This window comes from Brachypodium distachyon, chromosome 1, assembly GCF_000005505.3.
Source record: "Brachypodium distachyon strain Bd21 chromosome 1, Brachypodium_distachyon_v3.0, whole genome shotgun sequence".
In the NCBI taxonomy this organism is placed as follows: Eukaryota; Viridiplantae; Streptophyta; class Magnoliopsida; order Poales; family Poaceae; genus Brachypodium; species Brachypodium distachyon.
The window spans coordinates 49,093,284-49,118,673 of NC_016131.3; the positions used below are offsets into that span (position 1 = coordinate 49,093,284).

General features: G+C 42.9%; 4 protein-coding genes and 2 long non-coding RNA genes across 6 annotated transcripts; 5 read left to right on the forward strand and 1 right to left on the reverse strand.

The window, feature by feature from the left end:
* Positions 1-2,726: 2,726 nt before the first annotated feature.
* LOC100837719 lies at positions 2,727-7,129 on the forward strand. Its single transcript, XM_003557107.4, has 2 exons — positions 2,727-3,542; positions 5,495-7,129. The coding sequence occupies exons 1-2, from the start codon at positions 3,058-3,060 to the stop codon at positions 6,789-6,791; spliced, it is 1,782 nt and encodes a 593-aa protein (XP_003557155.1). The 5' UTR covers positions 2,727-3,057; the 3' UTR covers positions 6,792-7,129.
* A 6,092-nt stretch (positions 7,130-13,221) lies between these two features.
* On the reverse strand, positions 13,222-17,007 carry LOC112269737. Its single transcript, XR_002961674.1, has 3 exons — positions 16,871-17,007; positions 16,538-16,696; positions 13,222-13,398 (listed from the first exon to the last, which is right to left on the reverse strand). It is a non-coding gene; the product is annotated as an uncharacterized LOC112269737 (long non-coding RNA).
* LOC112269738 lies at positions 16,692-17,394 on the forward strand. Its single transcript, XR_002961675.1, has 2 exons — positions 16,692-16,858; positions 16,959-17,394. It is a non-coding gene; the product is annotated as an uncharacterized LOC112269738 (long non-coding RNA).
* A 2,173-nt stretch (positions 17,395-19,567) lies between these two features.
* LOC106865677 (avenin-like b1) lies at positions 19,568-20,072 on the forward strand (the record flags this gene model as incomplete). Its single annotated transcript, XM_024458279.1, has 1 exon — positions 19,568-20,072. A coding segment is annotated over one exon (468 nt), but the record flags the coding sequence as incomplete, so codon positions are not given.
* A 146-nt stretch (positions 20,073-20,218) lies between these two features.
* LOC100832720 (avenin-like a4) lies at positions 20,219-22,906 on the forward strand. The gene has a single exon (XM_024456735.1). The coding sequence runs from the start codon at positions 22,156-22,158 to the stop codon at positions 22,666-22,668; it is 513 nt and encodes a 170-aa protein (XP_024312503.1). The 5' UTR covers positions 20,219-22,155; the 3' UTR covers positions 22,669-22,906.
* A 1,577-nt stretch (positions 22,907-24,483) lies between these two features.
* Positions 24,484-25,361, forward strand: LOC100833342 (avenin-like a5). The gene has a single exon (XM_003561102.4). It carries the CDS (start codon positions 24,686-24,688, stop codon positions 25,196-25,198), a length of 513 nt encoding a protein of 170 aa, XP_003561150.1. The 5' UTR covers positions 24,484-24,685; the 3' UTR covers positions 25,199-25,361.
* The last annotated feature ends 29 nt before the right edge of the window (positions 25,362-25,390 follow it).

A 25,390-nucleotide genomic window follows, 5' to 3' on the forward strand; every position in this document is an offset into this window, starting at 1 on the left:
GACGGGCATGCCGGCATCATTGCATTGCGGACCCTTCTCTCTTTTTAAATTTCCTTTTATTGAACCTTCTCTCACTCTTTTTTCTTCTTCTTGCTGCGCATTTGGAATCCTAGACTAGTGCCTCATCATCATCATCCTGTACTACTACCTGTAAAGCCAAGGAGAGAAGAGCACCTTGGACTAACAGAAATAAAAACACCCATGGATAGAACACATGCCCTTTTTTTGCATTTTTGGTGTGTATTTAATTGTTGTTGTGGATAAATATTTGGATAGTGTGATATATAGTGCCCATGTTGGATCAATGAATGAATCTTGATTGAGTTATGTGGGAGGGGGTGATGGCCGGACCCGGTTCATGGGTGAGTCTGTTAGTTAATTTGTTTGTTTATGTGTGTGGCTTGATTAATAATTGAGCTGTTTTGGGGTGTACCGTCCTTTGGTACGTAGCAAGGGTTCGAGGATCGTGAGCTGCTTGTTAAATTCATTAATTTCTGGCCCGGTTTGAGACCGTCTAGGACGATGATCGAACGGCTTAGGATCGATGGAGCGTCTTATTATAACCTATACCATATATGGTTTTCGTATCTGTCGCCACAACCCATGTATTCAACATCTGATTTGGCTCGCATCAATGTTGACCAGTCACATTTTAGTACAACAAAACTCGACCGAGGACTCGGTTCGTAATTCCTCTAACCTAACTCAGGATAACAGGTGCGCCCGCGAAGTAGAATTATCGTCGAAACAAGGAAAAATATATATACCACTACACGTTTCCACCGTCTCAAGCTCGGATGAACAACACCATATCTCTTGATTCCCCCCTTTACTTTCACATGAGAAAAATGCATGAGAAGAGCTTAACTAGCTTGATCATTTCTTTGGTAAGTTGCATGCATGTACATTTCCTGGCCTTTGTTGGCTGATGTCTGGTCCTCACCTCACATGCATCAATGCTGCATGACCTCCCCTCCATGCAAAGGACCAAAACCCTAGAAGCAGCAGCTGGCACTAGTTTTGTTGCTCCAATTAACTCTTGGACGGAGCTAGTTTAGCTGCTTAATCCATCAGCACTCCCCCTCTTAATTCTCACCATGCAATATGCGAATGAAGTGCATCCTCCATGTGAGCAAGGGAAGGCTGGCTGGCTGGCTGCTACACAAGCTACACATGGTAGGTCCTAAATGAACCAGGCCAAGAACAAGAAAAGGGCTTCCATTCCAGTACAACACACACCAGAGCCTGATGTAATCTACCTGTCTCATACCTATACGTACTCTCATGCATGCATGCACGTTAATTTTGTTCTGGTTGGACACGCACGTTAGTTAATTAGTACGATAGTAAGTTACCAAAAAAAAAACTTTCAGTATTTGCAGTGTTTTTATTGACGTGAAAAAGATATATAAACAGGGTAAAAACAAAAAGAATGCACGTTGCTGTCACGAGAAAAAAGTTAATTAGGAATGCATGTGCGTCTGTGGGGTGACGTGGTGGTGATCGCATCCGTCCATCAGCAGCACCATCGATCGGACGGACGTCATCGGAACAGTGACTAGTAAGCACTTCGGAAGCATGTTTCCTCAGTAGAAATTAGTATTATTTTGGGAATGGCACAAGAACGAAGCTGACGAGTATTAATTTATGTTGCTACAAGTATCACCGAAGAAAATTAAAACCTTGTCGATCTGATTTATTTGCATGCAATGCAAGGAGCCATGAACAACAACTGATGGGAATCACAAGAGGCAGATAGATGTATTTTTTAATTTTTTATTCAAGGAAAAGAGGCATGATATGGATAAGCAACAAGATTTCCCATTCTTGAGGCACTGGTGCTCTTCCTGGGGCCAGATGCAGGCAGGTCTCTCCTAGGAGGCAGGGCAAAAGTAAAAAATAGTAAAAAAAAGAAAATGTGAAATGGAGCTCCTTGCCAGGGCATCCAAAGGCCCAGCCAGCCCATCTTTCCTCTTTGCTGGGAACTGCTATGGGTCCCCGCCTCAGGGTTCAGAAGAATCAGCCTTGATTCCACTTTGGGAATAAAGTTTTTTTGGGGGGGGGGGGTTTGAGAGCAGTGAATTGTTAGAATCCACATATTTTGTAGTCTTGTACTAACTCCGTTCCATAATTTTGTCGAAATATTACATGTATTTAGACGTTTTTTAGAATAGATACATATATTTGTTTACAAATTTGAGACAAGAATTATGAAACCGATGGAGTATTTTGCAACTAATATAAAGTATAACAAATGTTATTGTACATAGTAAAGATTTAGTTGTACATGCTTCTCCTTGTTTGATAACTACAAAGCAAAGAAACCATATTGTTGTGTTCTTGAATATTCTACAAAAATGCCAACCATGCATATTCTATGCCAACCGTCCATGATCACGATCCTAGGATATACTCTTTGCTATCGTACATTATAAATACCTCTCAACTCAAGAAATTACCCCCAAAACTACATAAGCATTAAGAAACCAAAACCAAAATTTATACTCCGCTTGCAGCCCCTTACCACTACGCCATCACATGTAGTAGAACCGCGTATCATTGACACGCACCGTGACGACCTCCGGCCCCTAGGCCAACTCGTCTACACCAAACAAACAAAAAAGAGCATGGTAGACTAATAGTGCACCCATTTGATTTGTTTTGGTTTTGGTCCCCATAGCAAAGAAGCAAAACCCCACGATAAAACCACCCCTCCATTGGCTGCCTCCAATGGCAAAGACGCCTCTCTCTCTCTCTCTCTCTTCTTCTCCCTCTGTGCCCAAAACCCCATTTGATTCCGGGCTTTGAAATCCGGCACCTTTTCCTCTCCCCTCCTCTGCTCTGCTGAACCAAACCCAAGAAGAACACCTCAAAAGAACCACCTCACACACCTAGCTGAGCTGCTCTCTCTCTCTCACACACACTCTCTTGGTTGTGGTAGCTGTAGCTGCCGCTGCTGCTGCTCACTCTCTCTCACTCGGTAGCTAGCTAGCTGCTAGCTGGCTGCTGCTGCCGTTGCTTAAAGAAGGGGAGAGTAGCCGTTGGAGACCCGGAGCAATGTCGGAGCAGCCATTGCCGCAGCCACGGAGCAGCATGAGGGAGGCGCTGGAGAAGGAGGACAAGGAGAAGGCTGCCGCGGTGGCGGCCAAGGAGAAGGCGGCCAAGGACAAGGCCCCGCCGCCGGTCGCGGCGCCGCCCATGGCCAAGAACGGCGGCAAGAACGGCGGCGGCGGCGGGAACGGCGGGGGAGGTGCGCAGCCGCCGGCGGCGGAGGAGACGACGAGGGAGATCCAGGTGGTGCGCGAGGCGTACCGCAGGGAGCCCGCGGCGCCCGCCTACGTGATGCCCGAGGAGCCGCCCGCCATGGTGGAGCTCGTCGGGTGGTACCTCTACGGGTTCTGCTCCTTCTTCATCACGCATCTCTTGCTGCCTGTGCTCTTCCCCGCCATCGTCACCCAGGTCGCCTTCCCGGCTTCAGACTTCACGCCGGAGGCCAAGTACGTCGTCAAGGGCGCCACCTGCTCCGTCCATGAGATGTCCATGTAAGCAAACAACAATCTTCCTCCCTTTCTCTTCTCTGCTTCTGTTCTGTTGTCAAAGTTCAGAAGATTTTTCTTTTGTTTCTGTCTGATGAGTCTCTGTTTTTGGAGATTTTTTTGGGGGGCTTGTTCTCCTTGGGTTTGGAGGGGTTTTTGGTCCGTGATTTGGGGAACTTGTAGGGTTTTCTAGTACCTTTCTTTCACAGAGAAGAGATTTCATTGTCTAAAAAAAGAGAAGAGATTTGGTGATTTGTTTTCTTTTGTGTTTTTCTTCCCCCTTTTTTCCCTCTTCGTAGTGAGATAGAGCTAGATTTCAAGATTTGTCTGCAAGTGAAAAAAATCCTTGTGTTTTTTGAAGCAACGATCTTTCCTTCCTTTTAAGACTTTGAGCTAGTGATTTCCTTCTGAGTTGTTCTTACCTAGCGTTTGTTCAAAAACCAAAAAGAGTCTTGTTTTATCTTGCAAACTGGGAAGCACGGTGTCCCCCACCCTGTCTAGCTTTCTTGCCTTGAGGTTTTCAATTTGTTTTGGCCGTTTCTCTTCCTTTCATCTCGTGATCTTGTACTTCCTTCTGCTCACTCTTATTTTTTGAACCTCGTTTTCATTTCTTTATCCTTGCACTACTGTTTGTTGCTGAAGTACAAAGATGTGATATCTCCCTGCCTGTGCTGTGTATATGCGAAAAAAATATATGAATCCTAGAAGAAACAGGGCGCGATTCCTGATAGATTCCATGTTTCCTTGCTCTCTCCCTAATTATTAGTAGCAGCAGATAAGAGATTCTTGTGCAAAGCTCCAAAAGACGGCTACTATTTGGTCCTAGATAGCTCAGTGAGACCATACCATATCTCATTTTCTTTTTCTTTAGCTATTATCTTCCCAAGATTTTCTCTGTCTGCATACATACATGTATTAAAAACAACATCTTTTTTTGTCTGTTTCTTTTTGTTAGCTTTGCCCGCCTGAGGGTCACATGATTTCTTGGGAGGATAAGGTCAAACAAGAGATTCCTAGGGTTGCCTGTGTAAAATCCATTTAAAATTTTTTAGAACGTTGAAGGTTGAACATATTAGGTGATGGGATCGATGAGGGTACTGGAGACATGCAGTGGGAGCCATAAGTGTGAAATTTATGAGCAGGCCTGTGTATCTCATTAAATATGGCCTCTGAAACTTGCTTCCATTGCCTTCAGAATTCAGATAGTACCCATCTACTAACCTGCAGTACTGCTTGAAACACCACCAGTATATTTCATTTCTAGCATCGCTAGTACAAAATTTCTTTTCTTCTGTACTTAGTGCTGTGCCTTATAGGGGAAATATATTTTTGAACAGGAGAAATAGCCCATTTAGTAGTGCATTTTTTTTGGGTGATAGATCTAGTGCATAGCTGTAATGGTGTTTACTACATTGCTTTTGTCTCACTTTTGATAGAACCAAGAAAAGCAGTGCACAAAAGCAGGCCCATGCTTTTGCCTCTTCTCTTTGGCCTGGCCTCCCATTGTTTTGACCTTTTGAACAGGAAAAGAAGCTCATTACCGTTGTAATTATAGTTATAGAACAGCTCTTTGCTTTTGCCCCCCAAATGTTACTAGTAGTTGATGGCTAACTGGCTAACTGCAGGTCCAGCCAACTTGGTAGGTATGGTACATCATGGCATGCTTAAATTGTATAGGGCCAACTAACTGCCGTTTGATGACAAACAAGATGTTGTTGACACATAAATATGTGAACATGGACACCTCAACACACAGTTTCTACTTTTAGTGGTTTAATCTTGCATCTACCCTTTGGATGTCTGGCACTGCAATTTTCACTAGGCAATGTGCATCTCCACAGCATTGGTGTTCCTATTTACTTGCAATTTTTACCATGCCTAGTTTAGTCATGCAATCTTTACCTGTACTTCATGGTAATGTCATGCAAGCTCACACCAAGTTTGTGAATTGTGGCCAGGTACCAGAGGCTGACCAGGCACTCCATTGCCATTGCTGATTCTAATCTGTCGCCGCTGGGCTGGAGTGGTCTGTCATGGGCAATTGGCATACTCATTGCGGCGCCGATCCTCACCCAGGTTGCGCACCACCTTGACCGTGGACAGTACCAGTCGCTTATCCTCATTGCTGCCACGTCGTTTGGCTCGTTCTTCTGCCTCCTCACTGGCTTCTTCAAGACAGTTTGGGTGTTCCTGTTCTACATCCTCTTTATTGCTTCAGCTATCATCGTTGCTGAGGCCGTTCACACCCGCAATCTTGGACTGATGATCCGTGGCCTTGCGGCTCATGATTCAGGCAAGCACCTTGTCCTTCGTCGCCGTGCTGCTGCTAGCCAGCTCAGTCTGTACTGCACTGCCATTGGTGGTATTGGGGCTGCGCTCATGGCTGCATTCATGTATCACATGCTAAGGCGCACTGACCAGCTCACCGGCCTCTGGGTCGTCTCCATTTTCAGTGGCCTTATCTGGTTCATTGGCATCTGCCATGGTCTTTTCACAAACAGGCCAAGCAGCTCATCACCCACCACAGCATTTGAGCCCAACTTTTTCACCAAGCTCACCTACAGCATGACCATCGCCCGTTACCCACAGGCCATTGGAAGCTTAGTAGCAGTGTTCCTGTCATCTTTTGCCACAATGTGCATCTTCACCAGTGGCACCTTGTATGCTATTGGTGGCGTTTGCATCAAGCCAGTCCTTGTGCTCGTGCTGTGGATCCTCTACTTCCTGTTCCCCTTGATTTCGCTTCCACTGCTCCACCCAATTCAGATCATTATCCGTGCTGATGCTGTCCGCATGCAGCTGCTTGGGTTCATCATCGCGCTGTTCGTGTCAGGTGCTGGGTTCTATTTCAAGAACCACAGGTGGAGGGCTGCACACATCATCGTTATTGCCCTTGTGCAGAGCACAGCCAACGGTATCCTGTACTCATTTGGTCGTATCCTGCTGCTTGACGCCTCGCCACCGGGCAAGGAAGGTGCATTTGCTATCTGGTATGCATATGTACGCTGCATCGGTGCAATGATCGGCTTTGCTGCTGCATCAGCTGGCCCCGGGCGTGCAGGAGGATCGTTCGCTGCTGCATTCCTCGGCTGCTTCCTCGGCATCATTGTGCTGATCTTCGGCAATGTCAGCAACATCGGGGCGCTGAAGGCTGCCGGGCATCTCAAGGGAATGGAAGATGAGAAGAGGCTGGGTGAGAAAGGGGAAGGCATGAGCGCGGTTGCTGATTCAGGCGAAGGAAGAGGGAGGGTATGATTGATTAAACTGGGTTGGTTCTTTGGGAAGGAAAGATTGCATTGTTGTGGAGGTTGTGTTTGTGAGGGATTTCTTCTTTCTTGTTTTCTTGTTCATGTTTCAGTGACACTGTTAATTCGGTGCTTTGCCCCTTTGATGCATGATTATGTTGACATAGTGGTAGAGGGAAAGTGTGTGCTAGTTGTTAATGTGTTATTCTTTTGCTTGGAAGACAATTGTAACTGATGATATGGTTCTTTGTTCATCGCCCCACCCAAAAATCTCTACCAGTCATGCTTTCCGTGATTTCTGTCTGAAAATGTGATTGTGTAGAGTGAAATAATAAACTTCTGCTGTAATCTCTCTTGGTGCCTTTCTCACTCTAGTGTACCATTTTGACTTGCATCTGCAAGTCATGTTTTACATCCCAGCATATCTGCAAGAATGTCTTTTTTCATGGGTAGGTGACCAAACAGGTGAAATCTCTGGTAATGACATCTCTTTGTATGAAAAAACACATAATCATGTCATTGTCAGGACACATCATGGCTTGGTTTTAATTAGTACCACTGTCCTGTGTGATGTGAAGCTAATGACATCTGTTCTGCCAAGTGATGAGGCTTTGCAGTGTCTTTTGCAAATTGCTAAGGCTAATGACTCTTCTCCTCTTGCCAAAGGATGGCTGCATTTTGCTTTATTTCAACATCATGTGCTCATGTTATGTAATTTCTCGTGGATTGTTTCATCAGCTGATCATTGCAACAACACATTGTACTTGCATTCATGTACTCTTGTTTAAGTATGAACATCTCACCATAAAGGATTAAAATCAAGTACTAGTTACCATGCAATTCAACTCTGTTTTTCATGTCCTTGAAACCTGACAACAGGGACTGCACCTTTCGTACAACAACTTACTCACCAAAAGCTTAACAGAACAAAAATGCAGCATCATGACAAAATTGAGCAACAATTAATTGATCTCTGAGAGTGTGTTGGGAGGATAAACTTTCTTCCATAATGAATTAAGATGATCTTTTTTGTTGTGCGCTTGTCATCACCTGCCCAAAGAATCTCTCTGCCTCATCAACTAATCAACCAACCATCATCAGAAAGTCAATGGAAGATTAATCCTAAATTCCTAATATATCTGACAGAGTAGGAGGAAAAAAAGGCTACCAAACGAGACTGCAATTTGCTCAAATTGCAGTCAATTTACGGCAGACTTAATTAAGAACCACTAAATGAAAAGAAGAATAAAAAGGAGGAAACAAATGGTGTAGAGTAGGTCAAGAAGCAGACGTACATGGAGGTCCACGGAACTGTCCATGTCCAAGCCGTCTACACGTACACATCGACTGGTATTAATCGATGCAAATGCACTTTATTTTCACTTTGTTATTGATGGCATTGTGAACCCCCAATGGAGCATTATTATGAGCAATGACACAAACATTAGTGGTGTCTAAGTTGTGTCAATTACGGCGACCAAAGGTGACGTCGAAGACAGAGGTGAAATTTGTACTCCCTCTTTTTCGGTTTTATAAAGCTGGTGCGGACTAAGAATCAATGCATATGAAAAATAATGTATCGCATAAAAAAAGTCAATAATGACTTCCGGGCTTTTCGTTGGAAAAGAACTCATGTATAGAGAATAATATTACGGTAAATAATCAAAGATGTTGGTTCTTTAGCAGACGCAAAATTCTTTACATACAACTCTTTAGAAATGGACAAGCATCTAGACCAGGTCATTATCACCCATATACATTTTCTCTGCTATGCACACCTCTTTTGTCCAGGTCCACTGTCTAGAAGCTTATGCTATAGCCTCTTGCAAGTGTGAGTGGTTATCCATATGCATTTCCTAAGGCTAAATCATTGAATGATCCATGCGTGAAGGAGAAATTTTTATGGCATGTAGTCTCGGAGAAGACCTTAGAAGTGCGACTTTCTCCCAACCCAATAACTCAAAAATTCAATTATTAATTGTTGCTGTTGATGGCTGATGATGCTGGCGTTGGACTTTGGACGATCCATGATGTATGTGTTTACAAAGACTAAACTACACGCCCTGGGGACAAGCAGGACGTAAGCCCTATGTGGCAACATTTTTATTTCTTTTTGCGAAAAAAGATATATTTTCCCAACAGAAATAAGGTTAAAGTGGTGTTCTTTGTTTTTCATGGGATGACCTGTGCATAGACATTTCAGGATTGACAGTTTAGAGTAAAAGATATATGAAGAAGAACTGGTCTTTTTTCATATCAAATTTTGACGCGATGTAGAAAGTTGTGTATGTCGAGTATCGCATCCAGCCTGTGTACAACTAGAATGTAGTGGTTGCGAGGATTTTTTGTTAACTCAGGGCCTTCTTTGGATTACGGGAATATAGAAACTCCGGAATGGTAATAATATAGGATTGTATTGTCATGACTTGTTAAATTATATAGGTAATAATACCGATGAATTGCCAAAATTCAGGAGGCCTTTGAATGTCGCCTACGGAGAAGACGGGAATTTCCTGTCAAGAATTATTTTTGTTTATGATGTTAGCTTCATGTTTGGTTTAATATAGAATTTTTAGGTTAATTTGTTTCCCGCAAAACCGATCCAAAGAACATAGTTTTCTTTAGGATTGTCATATTGTTTCTTTCTCTCGAAAATTTGTTTAAAACGAGCCCTGAGTTATCCTACTATCTGATTGTAAATTCTCTAGCGGTTTGAAAAATAAATTATAAGTGATATTGTAAATGCATTGTTATTTAATCAATAAAGTACTCTTATCCCAGCAAAAAAATAATATATTCTAGTCCTAGACATCTTGTGTTATCTTTAGCCAGCCATGTCCTTATCAAGCCGTGCAAATTGGGAGTATGATGATGTCTTGGTTTCTAGGGGATGACTTACTAATGTAGATAGGAAAATAAAACATGATGTCCCTCCCACACATATCCTAGCCAGCAAGTAGCTAGGAAAGCATGACATGGGTTCATATCCCCTCTCCATATCTTCATTTCTTAAAAATAATACTAAATGTGTTGAATTAGTAATAATTACCAATCAGCAGCAGGAGGTGACATGATATGGTATTCCACCATCCCTTGTTTGTGTTTTGTGAAATGGAATGAAGTATGAATGAAAACCCTTTCTCAGAGAAAGGAATATGAAAAATCTGCCAAGTGGAGTGCCCAATGGCATGATTGATATGGCATGTGCAGTGCAGGGCCCCTATTGCACCTGCATCCTGCACAAGGGGCAAGCTAGCGACAACAAAGAGGGTCCATGCCTTTGCCCTGCTGCTGGCTCCCGTTCATTTTTTTTTCTTCTTCTACCGTTGCCAGCAGCACGGTTATTAAAGCAGCACAGCCCTCTTCTCTTCTTTTTTTCCCTCGCAGGCTGGACTGGACTAACACTAATGTCTTGCTGACACGTGGGACCCGGGCGGCAGACCAGCATGTCTACCATTATTATGGCCATCTTAATTTGCATCCGGTAATCAACGTTTTCCAAAAATCACTGATTTCCAGAAGAAGAAGAGTGAAGAATGCGAGGAAACAGAAAAAAACATATTTTTTTTCTTTTTGGTGAAGAAAAAGAGAGAGTAATGATGATAAATAATCATGCTTGCACGAGTATTAAAGCATGCAGCCTGAAAGGACACGATCGAGCCTGAAGAATCTGACCAAGAAGATGACCTGGTTCTGCTTCTTTCTTTTTTGTTTCTGGACTTGGCGGCTAGTACTACTACTTAACCTGTACCGAATTCGAATCTCTTGAGGTTTTGAAGCGTGATTCTTGACCCGGACGTTTCTAGCCGTTACTCATCAGTATAACTCTCTTCTCTGTCCCAACGGTCACATGTCACGGGAGAGAGACAGAGAGGAATTAGCTAGCCGTTAGAACTTGTAGTACTACTGGCTACTGCTGCTGCTAATCACCTTTGAGCTAGCTTAGCTGTTTGAGAAAGTAATTTAGCTTAGCTACTTGAACTAGTAGCTCCTTCGTTTCTGAATATATGTACATTGGGTTGTTTCTGAGTCAAACTTCATCAATTTTGATCTATCTTGTACTGTAGATAAAAATACCAACATATGTAATCAAACAAATGAAATATATTTAATAGTAGTTCTCCATATGTTAGTGCTTTTTCCTACAAAGTTAGTCAAAGTTAACAAAGTTTGGATTAACAAAAGCTAAATGTACAGATATTTAGAACCAGAGGGAGTATTACTTTAGCTTAGCTCCCTTCTTTATGTCTAAGAGGGTAGTAATTAGCTTAGCTCCTAGTACTGTACTACTCCTACCAGCAGTAATTAGCTTAGCTAGCTGTTTGAGAGGGTAATTTATGTTTAGCTCATCGATCTTGCCTGGCGTTTTGTCTTCTCTACCTTAACTGCTACTAGCACTAATAGTACTGCCAGCGCTTTTGTTTAATCTCTAATGGCTATTAAACAACTGATTAAGCGCCGGCTGCATCAAAGCCATGGTTCCCTACCCCAGTACTAGTAGTTAAGATTTCGCACACGGGAGTTGACCAACGCACTTGCTTTGTTTACGTTTGGATTAATTAAAGTTTGTCCCAACCTAACCACACCTGCTTCATTACTTCCCTTTTTCTACGCAGCAGGAATCATAACTTCCAATTGGCAAGATTCTTGCCTGCCTCACTACCCCTCCCTCCAAACAATCAAAAAAGAAGAATTTTTTAACTTCCTTGCCGGTAGTTCAGAGGCTATTTCAAACTCTGAGGTCTTATAGATTCTGAAAAGAGACTTTGAGTTCGCATACAAAAAAAAAACCCAGTATTTTTTCCAACTCTAACGGAAAGTACTTGCAAAATTCATGTATCCCAAAGTGAAATCCCATGTAATCAACTCCCAAGGGGCACTGATTTGGTGTACAGTCAAGAATATTGGCGAGTACCGTACTCCTGTAATTAAGCACTACTCTGATTCCAAGGAATATTGAGAAGTACTTATACAGGACTAAGTACTCTGCTTCCAAGGGTATATAGCCGTGCTCAAATTGCTTTACGATATGCTTGAGAATAATTAACCAAATCAAGCTACTTAAATCGTACTACTAGTAGTTACACTACACCAAAGTGTCCAACGCCCACGAGCAAGGAGGGAAAATAAAAGGAGAAAATAAGATTAAAGAAAAAGCCAGTGCGCCAACTCTTTTTGAACGGCGCAAAAGGAAAAGGAAAAGGAAAAGATGGAGAATTCAGATTCACATTCACCAGATATTATCCTTAAGCTGTCATGGTGCACTGATTAGCATGGTACTTCACCTGAATAATAAAGAACAAAGATAATAAACCTTTCACCACTGAATAGATATCACATTCCATCGATAAAATGGGGTGTACTCCGTATATATACGTTCCTTTCCTAGCGAATAATTAGCAGTTTCGATTTTCGCAGGAATTAGGGAATCTTCTTTCCTTAATCACCGGGTGAAGACTATAGCATGCCAGGAGTGGATCATGTACTTTTGCCAAAAACAAATTAATGGCCCAAATCACAAGCGATGTCATTGTACTAGTATATACACAAAGTGTCCAAGAAGCCTAGCTTTGAAGCTATTGTGACCGCTAAGTGAAGAAGATAGATACTAACATGCATCCATTTTGTAGTCGCTTGATGCATACGGCTGTGCACCCATGACAGCCAGCATTTGTGGGGATAATGTAGACATATGGACCGACAGGACACCTGACCACAAAGCCCCTAATTCTGAGTGCCAAAGTTGGTGTAGATTCATGCAGCAAGCGAACAGCATGAGTATGTCTCAAGAATTTCAGTGCTGGCATTGGAGCTTCATTGCAAATTTTATAAGGCTCAAGAACAGCATGTACATTTAATTTTTTTTGCTAACATTCCTGGAGTTTGTTTGATAATGTGTGCATTTAAGGTTCTAATAAAGCATTAACGAGCGCACACGGAAGTGTTTGATTTTTCGTCTGTATTACTACCACATTTGTCCTCATGGGTGGAGCCAAGGCCCGGCCACCCTGGGCAATTGCCCAGGCTCCACTAGTTAAACCCCTTTTAATCAAAGTAAACAAGCTGATTAGGTTAGCAAAAAACGTTGGACAAAATTAGTTTACAGTGTATTTTGCCCAGGCTCCCATATTGGGCAAGCTCCGCCACTGTTTGTCTTCATAAAGAATTCCATCTCGTTATGGTTTCAAAAAAATTCACAAACATGTAAAAGAAAAAGAGTATTAGCCAGATGTCTGTGTACTCATTTTATCATTTACTCATATTTCTACAACCTCAAATGCCTTGTTCATTTTTGTTACTGGACAGTGAAAAAGTTTTTCTTTCCTCTCCGGTGGTGACTGAATTATATAAGGACTGTAGCACACGAAGTCTTCTCTTGCAGAATGATTATTTCTTGGAACGGAGTAAATGAATTTGGTTGAAAGAAAAAAACTGGCTGCTGCAGTACAACTTTGTATGCTTTCAATGTGAATAGCAGGAGAAAGTACACGTGACATCTTCTAGTTTAGAAATGCAAGTGTCAACGATGTCATCATGTACAAGGACATCACAGCAAATAAATCCATCTATTTGAGCCAAGTAAGATTATGCAAGCACAAGCAGGAGCCATATGTTCTCTAGATAAGAAAGGTAACAAAGAAAACATTAGACAAATAAAAAAAAGTTGAGGTGACAAGCTAGGCTGCAAAAAGTCAAATCTGTTAATGTCTTCCAAATTCCAAACCATTTTCATCTACACATATCTATGGTCCTTTAGGGTTTTCCTGACCAGTCAGTTGTGTAGTTTGTCATGTTGCTATCTAGAAACAAGTGCTTTTTCTCACAGGATGTGACCGAGAAATATTGTTAGTTAGAATTACCAATTTTATTTATTTATTTTAAAAGGAAGAACTGCAGAGTGCATGCTATTTGTTGGTAGGTCAACCTTTTATCTACTACCACCACAAGAGAAATAAATAAATTCATCATACGACAGATTGTTTTTTCCGAAAAGGAGGGTAAGCCCCTGCTAATGATAAAAGAATTGTCCTCAAAATAATGATAAAAGAAATGAAACAAATATACTGTCGAAGTATGAATATATATATTGCCCACCTTTTCTGAACGGATCAAATTTCAGGGCATTTGTTGGCGCATGAAAATCGACAATAAGTCAATTTTCATTCCCATAGCCAATTTTTTTCATCAAGGGTTTGTGGTGCCTGTCCAATCTATGGCAACATGGAGGCCGCAGCTGCCGGCCACATTGAATTCTTGGCACCCAAAGCCACAAAGATTCAAAGCCTTTAAAGTCTAACATGAGTCCCATATAGACGCCCTGTTCACCATGTCTGTGGTGTTCGTGGATGTGTGTCCTTTTCACTACCCTCTATGCAATCAAGATGTTGAGGCCTCGCAGGGATCCAAATGATGGGGCATGCTAGACAGAGAAAGCAAAAGGTTTGAAAGCACAAAAAGATGATGGTGATGAGCTTAGGCTAGTCTTTATTCCTGTCATTGTTAAAACAGCAACATGGTGTATATATGTGTTTCCGTTTTTCCATATAGGCAACTAAGATTTTTCAGACCTAAAAGGATCATCAAAGTGATCGCATCCACATGTAAAAAAGATGTGATAATAGATCCTTGCATTTACTTTGGGAATTTCGGGTGGTTTTCTAGTAATGCCTTTTTGAAATCTCGCTGATGAGCGTTTGAAGATGATAAGATCAGAGCAGTTGTACTATGGCTGATTCTGATTAGTATAAAATTGGTCATAGGAAATTGGCAAGGACAAACACCTTAGGTTTCTAGCATGAAAAGATGAACACAGGACTACATAAGCAGTCCTTCTTTTTTATTAGGACCACTATAGGAGTAGCTTTGTAAGCACAGATGCTAGTAGGTTAGGTGGAAACTGCAGTTTAGGCCCAGCTAGAGAGGAACACCTTTAGGTTTCTAGTAGGAAAAAAAGGAAGATGCAGGGCCTAGCCCATGTTAGAGTTACCAAGTGGCCCAGGCAGAAGAAAACTCCATAGTTAGTGCCACTGGATGGAAACAGTACAAGAGGGTCCCTGCAATCTAAAAAAATAAAAGGACAGCAGTACATTTCAAACAAACGGGTCGCATGCATCGACATGAGGGCCCGTTTTTCACATTGCTATATGCATGTTAGTAATTGGCACTCCTTTGTTTTTTGCAAGGAAGTATTTGTCAGCCCTAACACAGGGATAAGTTGGGTCGATCCCATCCCATGGTATTTTGGCAGGCAGGGTTTGTTTTGCCTGTACATATATAATCCTGCATTGTACTTGGTACAGGTGTTGGGATCATACACTATACTATACGGTGTATTTGTCTCTTTATTTTTTGTTGAATTCCTAGAAACACTCCAAAGATGAAGAATTTCTTTCTCCCGGCCTCATCGAGTGTCGGGGGGACGACCCCGGGTAGGGTCATGACGACTCACTTTAGCCGAGATGACGAAGGCAAAGCCGGCACGGACATGTGCGCCGGCATCCTTAAGCCAAGCTAATACTAAGCCGGCATACCAAGTGTATGCTGGCATGACTATCTTGTCTTATGTGATTGTGGGATAAGGACGAGTACCCTGATCTCAGCCACCGCCGAGATGGCTCAACAGTTTTATCCTTATCTCATGGCGCAGAGTAGAGCAATGTTCTCTTTATCACGGGAAAGTAGTCGTTGCTTACGTTGCGGTGCCAGGCGACTGCGCAAAGAAGCACTGAAAGAGAATCAATGATGGAAGCCGGCAGGTGGCTGCTGTACTTGTTGTAGGACGCCAGGAAAAGTAAAATTGTCTTGTCCCCTGCGGTGCCACCCGGAGGGAACCAAGGCGCGTGCTCGGCGGGGCCCTTAGAAGATAACGTTAGCCATTGACCCGCATGTCAGTGTGACATGGACGGTCCATAAATAGGAGCGCTATCCCTCGGATCCAAGACTTAGACACATAGGGTTTTCCCCTTCTTTTTCTTCTTCTTCCTCAAGAAAACTGCTCAAGGAGCACCATTGTAGATCTTGCTATCTCGCCTTATACAACAAAGCAGAAGTAGGAGTCTTACCTCTACAAGAGGCTCCGAACTTTGGTAAATCTGTGTGTGCTTGTGTGTTTGTGGGTGTTTCTCTTCACGTCCTCCCTCCTCTGGTTCTTCCTTCGTCCATCGGCCCCAACATAAACCATCATATGGCATCTGGCGTGACACCACCACGACATCTAGCGTATTGGTATATTCTACATGCGATGCGAATTACAAAGATCAGCCAGCCCCCCACAGACCCACTGGAGTCACTGGACTGGACTTGCTCTGCTCTGCTTGCCTTGCTACTAAAGCTAGCTCAGCAGCTCCTACGATATGCTGGCATTGGCACTGCCAAGAAAACTGCTGCTGCTGCTGCGGCGCCCAAACAAGCTGCCACACGGGCATCCAATGCCATGAGTATATATTTTTACCTAGTAGTGTATTTTTCTAACCTAGCCTGTCTTTCACCTGAGTATCCGATGAAAAATACTCTGCTAGTGCTAGCTAGTACTGTACCCGAGTATCCGCGTGCAGGGAGGGAGGGACCAAAAACAACATAGACACTTTTTTTCTTTCTTAAAGTATAGTTAGCAAGAAGAAGAAGATGGCATGCAGAGATATGTCTAAGTAAAGCACCGTTCCCTATTAGTATCGTAGCTCTAATAACATACCCATGAAGGATTTATTTGCGTTTCTGAAAGAGGAATTGCAGAAAGAGAAGTAGCAGCATGCGTACCTGTATCTATATCTGTGTTCTGTATCAGAGAGTTGTTCTTGTTCCAGTCCCGTTGGTTTGCACGGTCAAAAAGGAGGAACTGGACTGAACCGCTTTTGTTCAATCAGATCCCCAGTTAGATAGACAGACAGAGAGCCCATACGATACATGCCCTGAAAGCTGTGGTAAAACCAAACAAACACATATGACCATATATATACCCGGTTAGGTTAGAAAGAAACAACGAAGAGAGAACACGGTCTCCAGACTCCAGAGTGAGCGAGCGTGGCAGAGTGTGAGTCAAACAAAGGCTTTTGCATTGCACCGCAGGCTGGCAGTGTGGTATGTACGTACCTAAACTTAGCTAGCTCTTGGTGAGGTGCATAGGTTATCTCAGAGTCTATATATCAGAGTTTTGCCCCATTGTCCATTCTTCCGTCAGGTGCGCGCCACGCCCAGGCGTCAGAGGTGAGGGATCAGGAATGGCCCTGCCCTGAAGTCTGAAGATGCTGCTGCAAGGCTCCTGCCTCCATGGCCCATGCTGAACCTGGCAACCTATTCTCTTTTCTTTTCACACACACGAACATACAGAAGAAAAGAGAGGGAAAAATCTGTTAGGAAACATACAGTGGAGTTGAGGCATTCATCCATCTCAAGGCAAACCAAACGAACCAACTGCAGCTTGGAGCTATCTGGATATCTTGCTTTTTGTTCGCAGCTATATGATAACCAGTGGTTGCTTCAAACATGCAAATGTTGTCTTCACTGGTGATTTAAAACAGTGAGATGAGGTTGCAGCTCCGCGTGTTTTCTTCAGTACTGTTCCAAGCAGCAAAACTTACAGTGGAGGTATACTGAAAAATTAAAGTTAACGATGATTTAGACTATGTTTAGAACATGTGTAAATTTTGTTGGGTGTACACCCAACAAAATTTACGCCCATTCCAAACAGGGCCTTAGCGTGGGGGCATTTACAGGATATAAGATCTCTGTACAATAATACTGCAAACCAGGAACAAGGAGGATTACACTACAGACATCATATATATATGTATGTTTCTTTTGTAGATAATGCACATACCTTATGGGGGACCCCAATAATCCCAGCAGGCAGCAGCAGCCATCAACCCATGCTTTGAGTGGCCGTTGACAGGAACCTGATTGGGGAGATGAGAGGATGCTCCTTTTCCGATTTCGTATGCACAAAGCTGCGAAACCATCGAGTCATGCTTAATTAATTTGATAACTGAAAATTGTGTCCAAACCTTGTCAATGGCAGAGTGTTAATGCAATTAAGTGGATGAAAACAATCATAAAATTGCACCCTAAGAGATAAACACAAACTGTACAGATAATAATACTTTGATTAGCAGAGTAAGATGATGATGATCAACTCCGTTCTCCTACATTCTGCTCATCATTCTTAATTCTTAAAGAGATTCGATGACGGAATCCACTTTTATATGCCCATGCCAGCCTCAACAAAAGAGCACATCCAGCCTCAATCAACACCTTTCTCAACGGCATCCTAACGAGAAAGCTAGTAACTAATTAAGTTTGCGCAGGACTACAAAAGCAAAAGGCATGCAAATTAACACACTAATACAGTGCAGCAATCCACAGAAGTCCACTGAAGACACAGGGATTAAGCGTGGTGTTGACTAAAGAACGAAGACACAAAATGCTACCACCCTGTGGACATCTCCCAGTTGGTTTTGATATAGTTGGTGTACATGCACCCATTGACGTACGGGGAGCAATGGTCCAATAGATTGCAAGGAGATCGCAACTGAAGTTATCGAAAGGTTTTGATCAGAAGGTTATTTAGTTGAGCCGTACGTACGGCTTATGCCTAGCTACTAATGCTGGGTTAAGAAAGCCAGCATTACCTGAATATCATCAACAACACCAGATCGAGGGCGTAGCTATATATGGCCAGCAGCCTTCTTCTCAATCATGTTCCTGCTCAGCAGCCTGAAAATAGAAGGTAGCATGATTGCATGAACAGCCAACAGATCGCATATGTTAATGGTGATCGTAGTGGCTGCAAATAAGAGGATCTGTACCTCAGAAGTGCCATGGGTACTGAAAAACGTGGATGAACACAAAAACTGCAGCTCTCAATTGTGATAAAAAAGAAGAAATAAGAATTAGTAATATCAGATTCTACAAAAGGGAATCTAAGTATCGAACATCAATTTTATCAGGTTCAACCTTGGCAGTTGCTCCTAGCCAGGACTTTGTCTGCTTTCTTTGATGACAGTGGTTGAACAAGTTAGTGTTTTTATTGGCTTAGCTAGTATTGGGAGTCGACTCTTACCAAGTTGAAGCCCATATCTCCTACAGCCAGAACAGCACTGTCAGCATACTATCCAGGTGTTGAATCTTGCGCTCTGCTGTAACAGCAATGTTCAGTGCACCTACAAACAAAGATGTACAACCTGACGAAGGGGTTTACATGGACCTGTATTCACATTAGATTTTCCATGACATGTAAAGAGAATTTGATGAATCATGTCACACTCTACTAATACTTCCATCTATCTTACCAACTCACAGAACACTATAGAGTTAGTTTCAGAAATCTGTGGAGTGCAGACAACACCTTGACAATGACATGTAAAGGCTTACCAATATGATCTATCTGAACAGCTCAAACAAGATTACAAACCATAGCTTCCACGTAACACAAAGTCAAGAACAATCCTGGACATGTAAAGTGAACTCACAAGCCATGCCAACCTGATTTTCATCTAATAACAAAATCATAAGCAATCCAGATGTATCGCTTACATGTAAGCTACCGGCAAGATAATATGTGCGAAAAGATAGCTTGGATGATCATCCAAGATTAGACTTGTAGTGCCACCTAACACAACAATACCAAATAATCGGTTTGAAAAGCATCCAACACTTCACGAATAGCAAACTAGGAACAGAATGAAGCAAGCCATATATACAATTGCAGCTATAAATAGCAGTTAGGCAATAGGCACGCACTGTGAAGATCCTCTTCCATCATTCTCCACAGAAACATAAGCATCAAAGTAAACTTGTAGCCATATCTCCACGAAGACCTTGTTCGTCCTCGCCCTCCTAGCCCTAGTGGTGACCAGCGCTGTTGCGCAGTCGGATACGACCTGCAGCCAGGAATATGGTGAGCAATCGGAGCAATGCGAGCAGCAACAACAGCAACAGTGGCAGAAGCAGATGACGCCGTGTATGAAGTTCCTACAGCAGCAATGTAGCCTGGTGACACTGCCGTTAGTCCAGTGGCGGATGTGGCAGCTGAGCAACTGCCATGCGATGCAGCAGCAGTGCTGCAAGCAGCTGGTCCAGATCCCTGAGCAGTCCCGGTGCGAGGCTATCCAGAGCATGGCACAAGCCATCATGCAGCCGCAAGATCAGCCGGAGATCATAAGGATGGCGCTTCAGACCCTGCCATCGATGTGCAGCGTGCACGTCCCGGAGTACTGCACCGCCATTCCCCGTTTTGACTACTATGATTACGACTCTTAAGAGAAGATCTGTGTTGTGCTAGCCAGATGGATCAGCATTCAGTCGATCAATGTAGTAGCAGTGACAAAATAAAAGTGCCATACATCATCTTGTGTGGCCACTGGCTAGTACAGGTTGCAACTTGGAAATAAAGAACATATGTTCCTGAATAAAGCTTTTGTCTGAATAACATTGCATGTCTTGCATGATACGGACTAGATAACATCTCAAAAGGATCTTACTCGTTCTAAAAAATAAGGATCTTACTCGACTGAACCATCAGTGTACAAATTGTGTTCCTCCCATTAAACCAAAAGAAGTTCATAACATGAAAGGAGAAAGAGACAGGAGGTAGATAGGAACAAGAGATACCTTCAGTACAAAGAATTAACCTCAACCAAGTTGCTACATCAAAAGCTGATTAATTGCCAATGAGCCATAGCCCTTGCGCCACGTTTGGTGCCATGTTGAGTAACCATAGATTCGGTGCCTGAGTCCGGAGTGCGGAGACAACATAGATTAATATACTTGCACACAATATATTTGGTGCAGAGTCGAGAAACCATGCAAGTTACAGAAAACTGAACAAGTACACTGACCACATTGAATTGCTGCTTCTCCGAAGCTCAGAATAAGATACATGAACGCTATAAAAACTGCGTTTGTATAGAGAAGCTACACCTGATAGAAGTGCTGTCAAGGTTTCATACAGATCTTTTGTCTAGTGAACTTTACAGCACAACCACATATTTCTGAAACTAATAATATGGTAAGCGCTAAGCGCCGTTGCCCACTAGATAAAAAGAAGGCTCAATCTCAATCTGGAACTTCTTTTTCTTTGGCAGATTCCAGAAGATGCAAAATCAAAGGGTTGGATTCTGGGTTTAGCTAAATTGTGGTTGCAAACTTTGCAGTATTATCTATATAGCACTAAAACCAGAACTGAATGTTACATGAATAAAACCAGCCTAAAACGAGGGTGAACACCTTGAATCCATCTAATTTAATACCATAATAAGGCAGAACCAATTTTACAGATGTAGGTGCATGTAATGCAAAAATTCTCAGAATACAATGATATAATATGCAAAAAAAAAAAGTACTGCTCAATCTATTTACTCTTTCCACAAATGAAATTAACCAAAAGAATGTGACGGGTACACGGAGAGAAAAATGGAGTATAAGGTAAGGTTAGAGTTTGAGGGTATTACGCCGGTGAGGAAGATGGCGACGCAAACGGCCCCTGATGCCGAAGCAGGGGCACGCCGACTTCCAGGGAGTGCCCCTCCACGTGTGCCACCACGTCTTGCATCTCTAGGTGAGATTTTCTTTACCTCCATATTACATGCAGGTTTTAACGCTAGGCCCGACACAAACCAGCCCAGTGGACAATATAATTTGGACAACGACTTGATGGGCCAAGTATGGGTGCGCCTAGCAGCAAATAACCACCTTGGAAGAGTACTAAGTTACATCATAAATCTTCTTTCACAAAAAACAACAAATTCAGTTCAGTATACTTCAGTTTAACAACACCAGGGCATAGCTCCAAGACAATCCTTGACATGTAAAGGGAATTTTATGAGTCATGCCGTCCTCTACTAATGTCATTTATCTTATCAACTTATTAAAATCCGTTTCAGGAAGCAATTAACTGGAGTGCACAACAACCCTTGACATGTAAAGGTTGCTATATGATATAATCTCATCAGCTCAAACAAGATTACAAACTATATCTTCTAGAAAAGCATGTTGCGTGTGAAGGCAAAATCTGATTTATATCTAACTTACACAACATTACAAAATGGGTTTCACAAAAGAATGAAATCCAGATCTATGCTTGACATGTAAAGTAATGAGGATAAGTCACATCGGTTTTCGATCTTAGCTCACAGCCAAATATGTGTTCTGAAAAGTATATTTGATGATCATCCAAAGATTGGACTTGCAGTGCCACCTAACACAACAATACCAAATGATCAGTTTGGAAAGCATCCAAACGCTTTAGGAAAGTAACCTAGGAAAGAAATGCAGGAATCATGCCATGGCAGCTATAAATAGCCATGTACCATGTAGATCCTCCTCCATCATCCATCCTTCACACAAGCATAAACATCAAAGCAAACTAGTAACCAGCCACCATGAAGACCTTGTTCTTCCTTGCATTCCTCGCCCTCGCGGTGACAAGCGCTGTTGCACGGACGGACACGACCTGCAGCCAGAGCTACGGGGAGCAAAGCCAGCAACAGGACCAGCAGCAGCAGCTACTGCTGATCAACCTGGGCAGGGCGTACCTGCAGCAGTGCACCCCAAGGACAGTACCATTCACATTTGCGACAGGCGAGCAGGCGAGCAGCTGCCAGGTGATGAGGCAGCAGTTTTGCCAGCAGCTGGCCCAGATACCGGAGCAGTTCCGGTGCCAGGCTGTCAACGGCGTGGCACAGGCCATCATGCAGCAGCAGCAGCAGCAACAGCAACAATCACAGGGTTCCTACCAGCGAGAGGAGCAAGCTCATTTTCACATCATGATGGCGGCGCTGCACACACTGCCGCAGATGTGCGCCGTGTACGTCCCGCCATACTGCATCATCTCCACCACCAGCCCCTGCAGCATCGCTAAGGCTGCTACCAGTGCTGGAGGTGCCTTCTACTGAAAAGAAACGATCTGGATGTGCTAGCTAGATGTATCACCGTTAAGGCGTTAAGTCGATTGATGATTAGCGGTGTCAAAATAAAAGTGCCATACATCATCTTGTGTGGCCACTGGCTAGTACTAGATGCAACTAGGAAATAAGGAACATCTGTTCCTGAATAAAGCTTTTGTTTGAATAACATTGCATGTGTTGCATGATAGATAAATCTCAGAAGGATCTTACTTGAACCATTAATGTACATATTGATATTCCTTCCATTTAAACGAAGAAAAAAATACAAGATAAAGGAACAAACACACATGAAAGAGAGCGTTACCGGGTTTGAAACCTGTTTTGGCATATCCAGAATGTGATCATTCGTTCGGTACAGAGAATGAACCTCAACCAAGTTGCTAAATCAAAAGCCGATTAATTGTCAATGAGCCATAGCCCTTGAGCTGTGTTTCATGCCAAGTCAAGAAACCATAGGTTTGGTGATGGAGATAATATAGATTAACATTCTGGTATACAACACATTTGGTGCCAAGTCGAGAAACCAGAAAACTGAACAAGTATACTGACAACATTGAGTTGCTGCTTCTCGGAAGCTCAGAATAAGAGACATGAATGCTATGAGTACGGCGTTTCTATAGAGAATCTACACTTGATAGAAGCATTGTTGAAGTTTCATAGAAATCTTTTTCTAGTGAACTATACACCATAACCGCCTTTCTCAAACTAATAATATGGCAAGTGCTTCCAGAAGAGCATTGGATTTTGGGTTTGGCTGAATTTTGTTGCAGATTCATTATTATCTAGGTAGCACTTAAACCAGAACTGAACGTACGGTAGATGAAAACCACCCTGTCCGAGTTTCAACGCCTTATATCCATATATTTAATTCTATAACAAGGCACAATCAATCATATAAATGTAAGTGCATGTAATGCAAAAATCTCAGGTGAACACAATGAGATCAGATGCAAAAAACGAGAGTACTGTTCAATATATCTACTCTTTCCACGAACAAAATTGACCATACAAATGAGACAGGAACACAGAGAGACATGGAGTATAAGGCAACTGGTTAAGGTCCATGGGTATTACATCGGCGAAGAGGAGGAAGACTAAGCGGCAGTGGTGGTCATGTCGAGCATCAGCGATTACGCTTCCACGTGCTCCACCGCTTCTTCCATCTCTCTAATAAGCTGAACAACAAGTACAACAATACAGGTGAAGTTCTCTTTACCTCAATTCTTCATTCAGGTTTTAACGCTAGGCCCGGCCCATCCCATCCCATCCTAGTGAATAACATAATTTGGAGTTTTGGACAAGGACCTAGCAGCAAATAGCGACCTCAAGGTCTTAGCTCATGCTGAGTGCATACATCATAAATCTTCTTTTACAGAAGACAACAAATTCAGTTCAGTATACTTCAGTTTCACAACACCAGAGTATAGCTCCAATGTAATCCTTGACATGTAAAGGGAACTTAATTAGTCATGCCGTGCTCTCATCTTATGCAAATCTGTTCCAGGAAACAGTTAATTGGAGTGTACAACAACCCTTGACATGTAAAGGTTGCTATATGATCTAATCTCATCAGCTCAAACAAGATTATAAACTATATCTTCTAGAAAAGCATGTTGCGTGTGAAGGCAAAATCTGATTTATATCTAACAACTTACACAACATTACAAAATGGGTTTCACGAAAGAATGCAATCAAGATCTATGCTTGACATGTAAAGTAATGTGGATGAGTCACATCGGTTTTCGATCTTAGCTCACAGCCACATATGTGTTCTGAAAAGTATATTTGATGATCATCCAAAGATTGGACTTGCAGTGCCACCTAACACAACAATACCAAATGATCAGTTTGGAAAGCATCCAAACGCTTTAGAAAAGTAACCTAGGAAAGAAATGTAGGAATCATGCCATGGCAGCTATAAATAGCCATGTACCATGTAGATCCTCCTCCATCATCCATCCTTCACATAAACATAAACATCAAAGCAAACTAGTAGCCAGCCACCATGAAGATGTTCTTCCTGGCATTCCTCGCCCTCGCGGTGACGAGCGCTGTTGCATGGACGGACACGACCTGCAGCCAGAGCTACGGGGAGCAAAGCCAGCAAAAGCAGCAGCAGCAGCTGCTGATCAACCTGGGCAGGGCGTACCTGCAGCAGTGCACCCCAAGGACAGTACCATTCACATTTGCGACAGGCGAGCAGGCGAGCAGCTGCCAGGTGATGAGGGAACAGTTTTGCCAGCAGCTGGCCCAGATCCCGGAGCAGTTCCGGTGCCAAGCTGTCAACGGTGTGGCACAGGCCATCATGCAGCAGCAGCAGCAGCAGCAACAGCAACAGCAACAATCACAGGGTTCCTACCAGCCAGAGGAGGAAGCTCATTTTCACATCATGATGGCGGCACTGCACACACTGCCACAGATGTGCGCCGTGTACGTCCCGTCATACTGCATCATCACCACCACCAGCCCCTGCAGCATCGCTACGGCTTCTACCAGTGCAGGTGGTGCCTACTACTGAAAAGAAACGATCTGTGATGTGCTAGCTAGATGTATCACCGTTAAGTCTATTGATGTAGCAGTGTCAAAATAAAAGTGCCATACATCTTGTGTGGCCACTGGCTAGTACTGGTAGCAACTTGGAAATAAAAAACATCTGTTCCTTTATAAATGTTTTGTCTGAATAACATTGCATGTCTTGCATGATAAATGA

Excerpts from the sequence above, each read along its gene's own strand:
- LOC100837719 (XM_003557107.4), top strand. The coding sequence starts at position 3,058 with ATGTCGGAGCAGCCATTGCCGCAGCCACGGAGCAGCATGAGGGAGGCG. Across the intron at positions 3,543-5,494 it reads TCCGTCCATGAGATGTCCAT|GTACCAGAGGCTGACCAGGC; the intron begins GTAAGCAAACAA and ends AATTGTGGCCAG.
- LOC100832720 (XM_024456735.1), top strand. The coding sequence starts at position 22,156 with ATGAAGACCTTGTTCTTCCTTGCATTCCTCGCCCTCGCGGTGACAAGC.
- LOC100833342 (XM_003561102.4), top strand. The coding sequence starts at position 24,686 with ATGAAGATGTTCTTCCTGGCATTCCTCGCCCTCGCGGTGACGAGCGCT.